This window comes from Ranitomeya imitator, chromosome 2, assembly GCF_032444005.1.
Source record: "Ranitomeya imitator isolate aRanImi1 chromosome 2, aRanImi1.pri, whole genome shotgun sequence".
NCBI classification, from domain to species: domain Eukaryota; kingdom Metazoa; phylum Chordata; class Amphibia; order Anura; family Dendrobatidae; genus Ranitomeya; species Ranitomeya imitator.
Genome location: NC_091283.1, coordinates 366,702,900 through 366,716,496, shown reverse-complemented (window position 1 = coordinate 366,716,496; position 13,597 = coordinate 366,702,900). Strand labels below are relative to the sequence as shown.

General features: G+C 41.3%; 1 protein-coding gene across 1 annotated transcript in view; it reads left to right on the top strand.

Annotated features, from left to right (window-relative positions):
* Positions 1–13,597, top strand: part of LOC138666588 (zinc finger protein 850-like) — a 121,243-nt gene that overhangs the window by 21,837 nt on the left and 85,809 nt on the right. Inside the window, exon 7 of the mRNA XM_069754789.1 lies at positions 1,816–3,065. Within this exon, the coding sequence (XP_069610890.1) occupies positions 1,816–3,065 (1,250 nt within the window). The remainder of the gene's footprint in view (positions 1–1,815; positions 3,066–13,597) is intronic.

The following is a 13,597-nucleotide window of genomic DNA, read 5'->3' as shown; positions in this document are numbered from 1 at the left end:
CGTGGCTGGCCAGTAAAGGTCTCAAGAAAAAATAATGACATGGCCCCCTTGTTCACCTGATCTGAACCCCATAGAGAACCTGTGGTCCCTCATAAAATGTGAGCTCTACAGGGAGGGAAAACCGTACACATCTCGGAACAGTGTCTGGGAGGCTGTGGTGGCTGCTGCACGCAATGTTGATCATAAACAGATCAAGCAACTGACAGAATCTATGGATGGAAGGCTGTTGAGAGTCATCATACAGAAAGTTGGCTATATTGGTCACTAATTTTGGGGGGTTTTGTTTTTGCATATCAGAAATGTTTATTTCTAAATTTTGTGCAGTGATATTAGTTTACCTGGTGAAAATAAAAAAGTGAGATGGGAATGTATTTGGTTTTTATTAAGTTGCCTAATAATTCTGCACAGTAATAGTTACCTGCACAAACAGATATCCTCCTAAGATAGCCAAATCGTTAAAAAAAAACACTCCTACTTCCAAAAATATTAAGCTTTGGTATTTATGAGTCTTTTGGGTTGATTGAGAACATAGTTGTTGATCAATTATAAAAATAATCCTCTAAAATACAACTTGCCTAATAATTCTGCACACAGTGTGTCAATGTTCCTAACAATATATTGTTATGATCAGTTCTTTATAAAACTTATCATTGCTAAGAGTCGACTGCGCTCCAGACCGACGCAGATGCGGAAAATCAGTTGTGACTAGCAACATCATGAATACTACCTAACATAGCACATCTCACCAATCTGCCACAGACATCACATTAGAGGAGAGTTAATTAAATGTTTGACCAAATATAGCAGGATAATTTTCAAGCTGACAATTTTGTACAGTCCACGAATTATGGTATAAATATCTAAATGGGCCCTTGGCAGAAAAGAGTTTCCCTCCTCTGTTTTTACAGTAATGATGGACTGTAATTTCTCTTTACTTATTTGAGTGGTTCCTACCATACTCTGGCTTTAAACTGTTACGAATCATGACTCAACACTACATGATACTGTGTATCAATAAATAGGTGTTAAACCTTAGATTTCTCAAACTATCCACCTTTACTCTGATAACAACTATACACCCTTGGCTTTCTCTCAAGCAGATTAAATCAGGAAGTCACCTGGAATGACCTCCAATGAACAAATTGACTTGTCAAGAGCTCATTTATTGAATCACTGGCCGTCAGAAAGTGCCTCTGCAAAACACATTGAGTGGTCACAAACACTTTCTGACGGCCAGTGATTCAATAAATGAGCTCTTGACAAGTCAATTTGTTCATTGGAGGTCATTCCAGGTGACTTCCTGATTTAATCTGCTTGAGAGAAAGCCAAGGGTGTATAGTTGTTATCAGAGTAAAGGTGGATAGTTTGAGAAATCTAAGGTTTAACACCTATTTATTTCATAGACGCATCCTTAATCATTGTTTCTAAATGTGTTTCTTCAGAGTTTTACTACCTACAGTCTTATTCTACAGTATGCACCTTCCAATAAGAAAAAGTACAACTATTGCATGAACAGGTGTGTCCAAATTTTTGACTGGTACAGGAAGCTTATTAACCCTTAAGGTGCTTCGCAGAAATTAACACAATTGGAACACAAAAATAAATTTTATTTTTGTGTTTGCTAAAATGTTTATGTAGCCCCAATATTATTGATTTTCACAAGGGGAAAGTCTATTGTAGGATTGGGAACTGTTTTTCCTTTAATTGAATCATGCTGCATTACTTGCCGTTTCTATGGACATTTATATAGAAGTGTTGTAAGAATATAATTTTTAAGGATATTTTATCTAAAATAATTTGTTTTATTTTTGACAGATGACTCTACCAATGGATCAGAAGAACAGCTGATATCTTCTGTTTTTAAATCAGATGACCTTTATCTCACACAAGATAAAACTGAAGTGAATGTCATTATTCCAGATATACCATCATCCATTGAAAGCAAAGATCTATCATCTTATCCTTTTAAGCAGATCCTGGACTTTGATTCATCAAAGACTGTTGAGAAAAATACAAGTCACAAAAGGGTAGTTAAAAATCAAAACAATTTTACAAGAAAGAAAACATTTTCATGTTCAGAATGTGGAAAATGTTTTTCCCAGAAAATGAATTTTGTTACACATCAAAAAATACACAGACAGGAGAAAAACTTTTCTTGTTTAGAGTGTGGGAAATATTTTAACCAGAAAGCACATCTTGCTACACATCAGAGAAGTCACACCGGGGAGAAACCATTTTCATGTTCAGAATGTAGGAAATGTTTTACACAGAAATCAAATCTTGTTAGACACCAGAAGGTTCACACAGGAGAGAAACCATATTCATGTTCAGAATGTGGGAAATGTTTTGCAGATAAATTACAACTTACTACACATCGGAGAACTCACACAGGTGAGAGGCCATTTTCATGTTCAGAATGTGGAAAATGTTTTGCAAAGAAGTCAAATCTGGTTAATCACCAGAGAATTCACATAGGGGATAAGCCATATTCATGCTCAGAATGTGGGAAATGTTTTCCAACTGAATTACAACTTGTTACACATAAGAGGAGTCACACAGGGGAGAAGCCATATTCATGTTCTGAATGTGGGAAATGTTTTGCAAATAGATCACATCTTGCTACACATCAGAGAACTCACACAGGGGAGAGGCCATTTTCATGTTTAGTATGTGGGAAATATTTTAACCAAACATCTCATCTCTCTACACATCAGAGACGTCATATAAAGGAGAAACCATTTTCATGTTCAGAATGTGGGAAATGTTTTGCACAGAAGGTAAGTCTTGCTACACATTATAGAACTCACACCGGGGAGAGGCCATTTTCATGTGTAGAGTGTGGGAAATGTTTTTCAAAGAAGTCAAATCTTTCTAATCACCAGAGAATTCACACAGGGGAGAAGCCATATTCATGTTCAGAATGTGGGAAATGTTTTACAGAGAAATCACATCTTGCTGCACATCAGAAAGTTCACACAGGGGAAAAGCCGTTTTTATGTTCAGAATGTGGAAAATATTTTACTCAGAAATGTAGTCTGCTTAAACATCAAAAATCTCACATGGGATAAGCCATTATCAAGCCATGGAAGTGAGTGGTTTCACTTTCAGATCATATTTTGTTGGCCATCAAAAAAACTCATATTTGGAGAAACAATATATATATAAATTACAGATTATACAAAAAAAAATGTAACAGAGACAGTCATAGTGTAGACAAGTAAATGATGGAGGAAAAGCAATTTAGAACCTATGAGATAGAAAAATAAATGTAGTTTCTAATAGGCATCCAAAAAGCAATACTCCATGTGCATTGTATATTTCACTTTAAAATATATACAGTGGGGCAAAAAAGTATTTAGTCAGTCAGCAATAGTGCAAGTTCCACCACTTAAAAAGATGAGAGGCATCTGTAATTTACATCATAGGTAGACCTCAACTATGGGAGACAAACTGAGAAAAAAAAATCCAGAAAATCACATTGTCTGTTTTTTTATCATTTTTTTTGCATATTATGGTGGAAAATAAGTATTTGGTCAGAAACAAACAATCAAGATTTCTGGCTCTCACAGACCTGTAACTTCTTCTTTAAGAGTCTCCTCTTTCCTCCACTCATTACCTGTAGTAATGGCACCTGTTTACACTTGTTATCAGTATAAAAAGACACCTGTGCACACCCTCAAACAGTCTGACTCCAAACTCCACTATGGTGAAGACCAAAGAGCTGTCAAAGGACACCAGAAACAAAATTGTAGCCCTGCACCAGGCCTGGAAGACTGAATCTGCAATAGCCAACCAGCTTGGAGTGAAGAAATCAACAGTGGGAGCAATAATTAGAAAATGGAAGACATACAAGACCACTGATAATCTCCCTCGATCTGGGGCTCCATGCAAAATCCCACCCCGTGGGGTCAGAATGATCACAAGAACGGTGAGCAAAAATCCCAGAACCACACGGGGGGACCTAGTGAATGAACTGCAGAGAGCTGGGACCAATGTAACAAGGCCTACCATAAGTAACACACTACGCCACCATGGACTCAGATCCTGCAGTGCCAGACGTGTCCCACTGCTTAAGCCAGTACATGTCCGGGCCCGTCTGAAGTTTGCTAGAGAGCATTTGGATGATCCAGATTAGTTTTGGGAGAATGTCCTATGGTCTGAGGAAACCAAACTGGAACTGTTTGGTAGAAACACAACTTGTCGTGTTTGGAGGAAAAAGAATACTGAGTTGCATCCATCAAACACCATACCTACTGTAAAGCATGGTGGTGGAAACATCATGCTTTGGAGCTGTTTCTCTGCAAAGGGGCAAGGACGACTGATCCGGGTACATGAAAGAATGAATGGGGCCATGTATCGTGAGATTTTGAGTGCAAACCTCCTTCCATCAGCAAGGGCATTGAAGATGAAACGTGGCTGGGTCTTTCAACATGACAATGATCCAAAGCACACCGCCAGGGCAACGAAGGAGTGGCTTCGTAAGAAGCATTTCAAGGTCCTGGAGTGGCCTAGCCAGTCTCCAGATCTCAACCCTATAGAAAACCTTTGGAGGGAGTTGAAAGTCCGAGTTGCCAAGCGAAAAGCCAAAAACATCACTGCTCTAGAAGAGATCTGCATGGAGGAATGGGCCAACATACCAACAACAGTGTGTGGCAACCTTGTGAAGACTTACAGAAAACGTTTGACCTCTGTCATTGCCAACAAAGGATATATTACAAAGTATTGAGATGAAATTTTGTTTCTGACCAAATACTTATTTTCCACCATAATATGCAAATAAAATGTTAAAAAAACAGACAATGTGATTTTCTGGATTTTTTTTTCTCAGTTTGTCTCCCATAGTTGAGGTCTACCTATGATGTAAATTACAGACGCCTCTCATCTTTTTAAGTGGTGGAACTTGCACTATTGCTGACTGACTAAATACTTTTTTGCCCCACTGTATATATAGAGAGAGAGAGAAGTATTGCAACCCCTCCCTTCAAAAAACTAAAAGATATACATCGTTCTAACTTCCAATCTAAGCCATTTGCTATTGATTACTGTTTCTTTCAGTCCACAATCTCCATATCTGTACAAATGTCTTTCACTTATCTATATTACAATAATAAAGTTCATAGTGCAAATTGCTATTTATACACTGTATATATGATCCATCCCTTCTTTGTAGGAACAATTGGTGGGATCCATTTTTTTAAATCCAGTTCAGTGCTAAGTATAGTTGTTTTCTCCCCACCTTTGGGAAATGATTTCCTTCTCTATACACCAATACACGTAGTATTTGGTTTTTGAATAGTTTGATATTAAGTACTATCTCAATAGCCTCAATATCCTGACCCATCAAGAATGCCAAGACTAGAGGGACTCCACTTCTCACACTCACTCATACACTCAACTTTTCACAGTAGTCCCCCAATAAGCTAAGTGCCCCCCACAGCTAGTTCACACATCCACATCACACTTCCTCCTGATCCTACTCAAACATTTTTGATAGGCCAACTGGATGCCTGCCCTGGGTAACTCACTAGAATACAAGTCACCCAGAATTACCAAGCACTTTATCGGTACTCTTCTTGCACTCTGTGCACTTTTGGTATATATACCACAACAAGGTTGTTGCCACATGGGTTTTTTTTGCCTTCCTCTGGATCAACATGTTAGGGCATGTTAGGTTAGGCTATGGGTTGAACTAGATGGACTTAAAGTCTTCCGTCAACCTTAATAACTATGTTAAGGTTATTTTTTTAACGTCTTTAAGATTGTGGGTACATTGAGAGCAACAAGAAGCGAACTTATCACATTTTACATTAAACATACGAAAAAAATACAGTGCTTACAAAATAATAAACAGATGAAATAATAAAAGGCATCCACTCCAGGCAAAATCAGTATAAAACAAAGAGGAATAACGTGAGTCTTTAAACATTATATTGATAATTGGATTGTTTGGCTTCTACAATTGTACATGTAGCATGAGCACCCTTAACATTCCTATGGAAATTCCAGTGCCTATTGCACAGGATATTGCAATGAATAAAGTAGAAATGATGGCATTGCAGCAATGCAGGGAAGATGGTCAAACCTTTTTTTAGTGCATCCAATAGCACAGATATACTGTATTTTGAACAAAATGGACACTATATCAATATCAAATCTTGAGTCAGGGAGATCTCCTAGGGACCTCCGACTGTTCAAAGCGTTTTCTCTATATTATGATTACCCAATCTTTCTAGCCAAATAGGAGAAAATGCACATAACTCATTATGTTACTGATTAGGACTGTTCAGAAGCAATTGTGAAAATTTGATAAAATAAAAAAACGGAATTCCCTCTAACCGAACAAGTGCTTAACACATTTCTCGCTAGAGTTTATAAACAAATACAAACAATACAGATGACCTTAAAAGAAAAAAGAGAAACTAATTTCTGCAAGATAAAATTTAATTTGAATCTGGCCATATATTTTTTTGGAAGTTGGAAATGCTAACAAGAGGAAGTACTCTTTCAAGCCATATAATTGGCACTATAAAGAAAATTGAGACTATTGGACAACAGACTCGTGCTCTGTTTTTAATCACCAGGATGAAGTGCAGTCTTCTAACCAATACCATCAGGCTAATAGAACCAATCAGCAACCACAGCAGTCTCGGTATGCCCCCTAATAATATGTGGAAGAAGAAAGAAGAGGAACACTAGGAAGATTTTGGAGACAAATAGGGTGTAAACGCAAACCAGTACCCTTGTGGCATTGAATACTTCAAGTGAAAAACACTTAAAAAGACCCTTCTACTATTTAGAACAACTTTTATTTATCAATATTAAAAGGGGAACTTTGTCAAATGGGTAAGTCACACAAATGAGCAATAGGGATTCGGACCCTAATTTGGGCATGATGGTTTCCCTACCTTGCCATGGAGGTTGGTACCCTAAAGAGCAATATAGCACCGCCTCTCAATGTCGGATCTTCCTCAATTACCCTGTTATACCCTGCAAAGAAGTAGCACCACCATGAATAAATAGATAACAACAATAGTGAATACATGACGAAAAGGTGACCTAAATGGTAACCTTAAGAAATTATAGCTATGCCTATAAGAAAATAATCGTGTCCGAGGCACTAAATATGTCAGTCTCATTTGTTAATCAATTGTAAGTAGTTCATATACACCTCATCTGATAAACAGTCTGAGCGCTATTTCGGATAACCAAGCCAGGATCATGGGGTGCATTAACCCCTTCATGACCCAGCCTATTTTGACCTTAAAGACCTTGCCGTTTTTTGCAATTCTGACCAGTGTCCCTTTATGAGGTAATAACTCAGGAACGCTTCAATGGATCCTAGCGGTTCTGAGATTGTTTTTTTGTGACATATTGGGCTTCGTGTTAGTGGTAAATTTAGGTCAATAAATTCTGTTTATTTGTGATAAAAACGGAAATTTGGCGAAAATTTTGAAAATTTCGCAATTTTCACATTTTGAATTTTTATTCTGTTAAACCAGAGAGTTATGTGACACAAAATAGTTAATAAATAACATTTCCCACATGTCTACTTTACATCAGCACAATTTTGGAAACAAAATTTTTTTTTGCTAGGAAGTTATAAGGGTTAAAATTTGACCAGCGATTTCTCATTTTTACAACGAAATTTACAATACCATTTTTTTAGGGACCACCTCACATTTGAAGTCAGTTTGAGGGATCTATATGGCTGAAAATACCCAAAAGTGACACCATTCTAAAAACTGCACCCCTCAAGGTGCACAAAACCACATTCAAGAAGTTTATTAACCCTTCAGGTGCTTCACAGCAGCAGAAGCAACATGGAAGGAAAAAATGAACATTTAACTTTTTAGTCACAAAAATGATTTTTCAGCAATAATTTTTTTATTTTCCCAATGGTAAAAGGAGAAACTGAACAAGAAAGTTGTTGTCCAATTTGTCCTGAGTAACCTGATACCTCATATGTGGGGGTAAACCACTGTTTGGGCGCACGGCAGGGCTTGGAAGGGAAGGAGCGCCATTTGACTTTTTGAATGAAAAATTGGCTGCACTCTTTAGCAGACACCATGTCAACGTTTGGAGAGCACCCGTGTGCCTAAAAATTGGAGCTCCCCCACAAGTGACCCCATTTTGGAAACTAGACGCCCCAAGGAACTTATCTAGATGCATAGTGAGCCCTTTAAACCCCCAGGTGCTTCACAAATTGATCCGTAAAAATGAAAAAGTACTTTTTTTTCACAAAAAAATTCTTTTAGCCTCAATTTTTTCATTTTCACATGGACAACAGGATAAAATGGATCCTAAAATTTGTTGGGAAATTTCTCCTGAGTACACCGATACCTCACATGTGGGGGTAAACCACTGTTTGGGCACATGGTAAGGCTCGGAAGGGAAGGAGCGCCATTTGACTTTTTGAATGAAAAATTATCTCCATCGTTAGCGGACACCATGTCGCGTTTGGAGAGACCCTGTGTGCCTAAACATTGGAGCTCCCCCACAAGTGACCCCATTTTGGAAACTGGACCCCCCAATGAACTTATCTAGATGCCTAGTGAGCCCTTTAAACCCCCAGGTGCTTCACAAATTGATCCTAAAAATGAAAAAGTACTTTTTTTTCACAAAAAATTTCTTTTCGCCTCAATTTTTTCATTTTCACATGGGCAATAGGATAAAATGGATCCTAAAATTTGTTAAGCAATTTCTCCCGAGTACGCCGATACCTCACATGTGGGGGTAAACCACTGTTTGGGCATACGGCAGGGCTCGGAAGGGAAGGCGCGCCTTTTGACTTTTTGAATGGAAAATTAGCTCCAATTGTTAGCGGACACCATGTCGCGTTTGGAGAGCCCCTGTGTGCCTATGCATTGGAGCTCCCCCACAAGTGACCCCATTTTGGAAACTAGATCCCCCAAGGAACTTATCTAGATGCATACTGAGCACTTTAAACCCCCAGGTGCTTCACAGAAGTTTATAATGCAGAGCCATGAAAATAAAAAATAATTTTTCTTTTCTCAAAAATGATTTTTTAACCTGGAATTTCCTATTTTGCCAATGGTAATAGGAGAAATTGGACCACAAATGTTGTTGTCCAGTTTGTCCTGAGTACGCAGATACCCCATATGTGGGGGTAAACCACTGTTTGGGCGCACGGCAGGGCTCAGAAGGGAAGGCACGCCATTTGGCTTTTTAAATGGAAAATTAGCTCCAATCATTAGCGGACACCATGTCGCGTTTGGAGAGCCCCTGTGTGCCTAAACATTGGAGATCCCCCACAAATGACCCCATTTTGGAAACTAGACCCCCAAAGGAACTAATCTAGATGTGTGGTGAGCACTTTGAACCCTCAAGTGCTTCACAGAAGTTTATAACGCAGAGTCATGAAAATGTAAAAAAAAATTTATTTTCTCAAAAATGATATTTTAGCCCGCAATTTTTTATTTTCCCAAGGGTAACAGGAGAAATTTGACCCCAAAAGTTGTTGTCCAGTTTCTCCTGAGTACGCTGATGCCACATATGTGGGGGTAAACCACTGTTTAGGCACATGCTGGGGCTCGGAAGTGAAGTACTGACGTTTTGAAATGCAGACTTTGATGGAATGCTCTGCGGGCGTCACGTTGCGTTTGCAGAGCCCCTGATGTGGCTAAACAGTAGAAACCCCCCACAAGTGACCCCATTTTGGAAACTAGACCCCGAAAGGAACTTATCTAGATGTAAGGTGAGCACTTTGAACCCCCAAGTGCTTCACAGAAGTTTATAACGCAGAGCCGTGAAAATAATAAATACGTTTTCTTTCCTCAAAAATAATTTTTTAGCCCAGAATTTTTTATTTTCCCAAGGGTTACAGGAGATATTGGACCCCAAAAGTTGTTGTCCAGTTTCTCCTGAGTAAGCTGATACCCCATGTGTGGGGGTAAACCACTGTTTGGGCACACGTCGGGGCTCAGAAGGGAAGTAGTGACTTTTGAAATGCAGACTTTGATGGAATGGTCTGCGGGCGTCACGTTGCGTTTGCAGAGCCCCTAGTGTGCCTAAACAGTAGAAACCCCCCACAAGTGACCCCATTTTAGAAACTAGACCCCCAAAGGAACTTATCTAGATATGTGGTGAGCACTTTCAACCCCCAAGTGCTTTACAGAAGTTTATAATACAGAGCCGTGAAAATAAAAAATCATTTTTCTTTCCTCAAAAATGATGTTTTAGCAAGCAATTTTTTATTTTCTCAAGGGTAACAGGAGAAATTGGACCCCAATAATTGTTACGCAGTTTGTCCTGAGTATGCTGGTACCCTATATGTGGGGGTAAACCACTGTTTGGGCACACGTCGGGGCTCGGAAGTGAGGGAGCACCATTTGACTTTTTGAATACAAGATTGGCTGGAATCAATGGTGGCGCCATGTTGCGTTTGGAGACCCCCTGATATGCCTAAACAGTGGAAACCCCTCAATTCTAACTCCAACACACCCCTAACCCTTATCCCAACTGTAGCCGTAACCCTAACCACAACCCTAACCCCAACACACCCCTAACCACAACCCTAACCCCAACACACCCCTAACTCTAACCACAACCCTAATTCCAACCCAACCCTAACCCTAAGGCTATGTGCCAACGTTGCGGATTCGTATGAGATTTTTCAGCACCGTTTTTGAAAAATCCACGGGTAAAAGGCACTGCGTTTTACCTGCGGATTTACCGCGGATTGCCAGTGTTTTTTGTGCGGATTTCACCTGTGGATTCCTATTGAGGAACAGGTGTAAAACGCTGCGGAATCCGCACAAAGAATTGACATGCTGCGGAAAATACAACGCAGCGTTTCCGCGTGGTATTTTCCGCACCATGGGCACAGCGGATTTGGTTTTCAATAGGTTTACATGGTACTGTAAACCTGATGGAAAACGCTGCGGATCCGCAGCAGTGTCCCATGAGTTTACAGTTCAATGTAAACCAATGGGAAACAAAAATCGCTGTACACATGCTACAGAAAAACTGCACGGAAACGCAGCGGTTTACATTCCGCAGCATGTCACTTCTTTCTGCGGATTCCGCAGCGGTTTTACAACTGCTCCAATAGAAAATCGCAGTTGTAAAACCGCAGTGAAATGCGCAGAAAAACCGCGGTAAATCCGCGATAAATCCACAGCGCTTTAGCCCTCCGGATTTATCAAATACACGCTGTTCCACTCCGCACATGTCGTACACACACAGCTCCACTCCGTTCACACGCGGCTCCGCTCCGTACATGGCTCTGCTCTGTACACCTTATACACACATGGCTCAACTTTGTACACACACGGCTCCGCACACATCGGACACACATGGCTCCGCTCCGTACACCTCGTACACGTGGCTCCGCTCCATACATGGCTCTGCACTGTACACATACCGCTCCGCTCCGTACAACTTGTACACACGCGGCTCTGTTCTATACACCTTGTACACACGTGGCTCCACTCCATACATGGCTCCGCTCTGTACACCTTGTACACACGTGGCTCCACTCCCTACACCTCGTACACATGCTGCTCTGCTCTGTACACCTCGCGGGTCCACTCAGTACATGGCCCTGCTCTGTACACATCGAACACACCGCTCCACGCTGTACACCTCGTATACACATGGCTCCGCTCCATACACCTCGTACACACACGGCTGTACACACATAGCTCCGCTCTGTACATGGTTCTGCTCCGTACACACGTGACTTTGCTCTGTACACCTCGTACACATGCAGCTTCGCTCCGTACACCTCGTACACACGTGGCTCCGCTCCGTAAGCACAAAGCTCCGCTCCATACACCTCGTACACACATAGTTCCGCTCCGTACACCTTGAACACATGGCTCCGCTCCCTGCAACTCGTGTTGCATAGTTTGGTCGCAGAAGAAACTTGTGAGAGTAGATTATATGGGGTAATTCAACTTTTAGCTACATAGAACATGAGGTACATGCTTCTTAATAAGCATAACAGGAAGTCTAAAGGACCTTTTTTTACCAGAAAGAAAGTGAAACCAAAGTACAGCAAGTATATGCATTGCATTCAGCTAAGCATATAGCAGTAACAATATTGCCATCTACTGTCAGTAAAGTAAACTCCTCCTGCACACAAATAAGCCTGTATCTGTTGCATATCTGTCAACACCTCGTACATATGTTAAAAGGTTGCAGGATGCAGTGACAGACAGGAGGCAGAGCAAGGGTTAACAATAGTGATGAGCGAATTTACTCGTTACTCAAGATTTCCTGAGCACGCTGGGGTGTCCTCTGAGTATTTTCTAGTGCTCGGAGATTTAGTTTTCCTCACTGCAGCTGAATGATTTACATCTGTTAGCCATCTTGATTACATGTGGGGATTCCCTAGCAACCAGGCAACCCCCACATGTACTTATGCTGGCTAACAGATGTAAATCATTCAGCTGCGGCGATGAAAACTAAATCTCCGAGCATTAAAAAATACTCGGAGGACACCCAAGCGTGCTCAGGAAATCTTGAGTAACAAGTATATTCGCTCATCACTAGTTAACAAATTTAACAGTTTTAATTTAACGGGGTGAACTCCTCGCAGGGAGATGAAGGGTTAAACGGGGGATAGCAGTCCAATTGCGAAGCATATTCAGGGTTAATAAACAAAGTGACAGAAGTTCTGTTGTGCCCTTTTCATGTCAGGAGTTCTTCAGAATGCAGGTACCACTTGGGGGTTGGTAGCGCCAGCAACTGCTGGCGCAGTGTTTGTCCAAGGAGATTCAGTTGGTAATGGCGGTTCGTCTTCTGGCGGCAGCGGTCGGTCTCCGACACGATCAGGGTCCCCCATGGGCGGAAAGGTATATGCAGGTAAGGGGGACTGCAAACATCTGTCCAGTACCCGGTTCTCTCTTTGCGGCATGTGCGCTGTACTCCCAGTCACAAAGCACATGGCACCTTGCTCTCTGCCAGTTACCTGGCGCACTGCACTTCTCTCTCTGCAATCCCCGCTGGTCACGGTGGGAGTACATGGACACTGGCCACGCAGTCACGGTGCTCAAGGGACGGAGCACTTCTCTTCCTGTACTGCACGCTGCCTGTTCCCGGCAAGACTGACTGCTTCCGTGCGCTGTGGTTGTTGCCGCTTAGCCACACCCCATTTCTCAGTGCAAAGGTCTGTCTGATCTCTTACTTCTTCCCCCGGATAACAGGGGAGACAGCCCTGACAGTTCAGGACCCGGCATAGGACAGGTATTCATGGCCCAGTTCTCCTCTTTATACTCCCCCTCTCCTTTAGCTCGCCATTCAACGGGCGAGAGTTCCTGCAGTAAATGTTGACACTCCTCCATTTCTTGGATGATCCACTGCCAAATAAACTGGTCTTCTTTGTAACAACTGGGTGGTATTCCAGCTGTTGTTCGTTCTTTGCGGCATAGATTAGGTTGAGTAGCCGAGTCAGGTTGGGTAGTGGAGTCAGGTTGAACTGGCGAGGTCGGGGATGGGCCCGATTCAGTGGAGCAGCCACCTCTGGAGTTTCAGGCTCTTGAGTCTCTCCTGGATCGATTGGTAACTGACCGGAAAATTCTTCTTCCTCACAGTCAACAGTTGTAGGAGGGAGTGTTTCAGTAACATTTCGCGT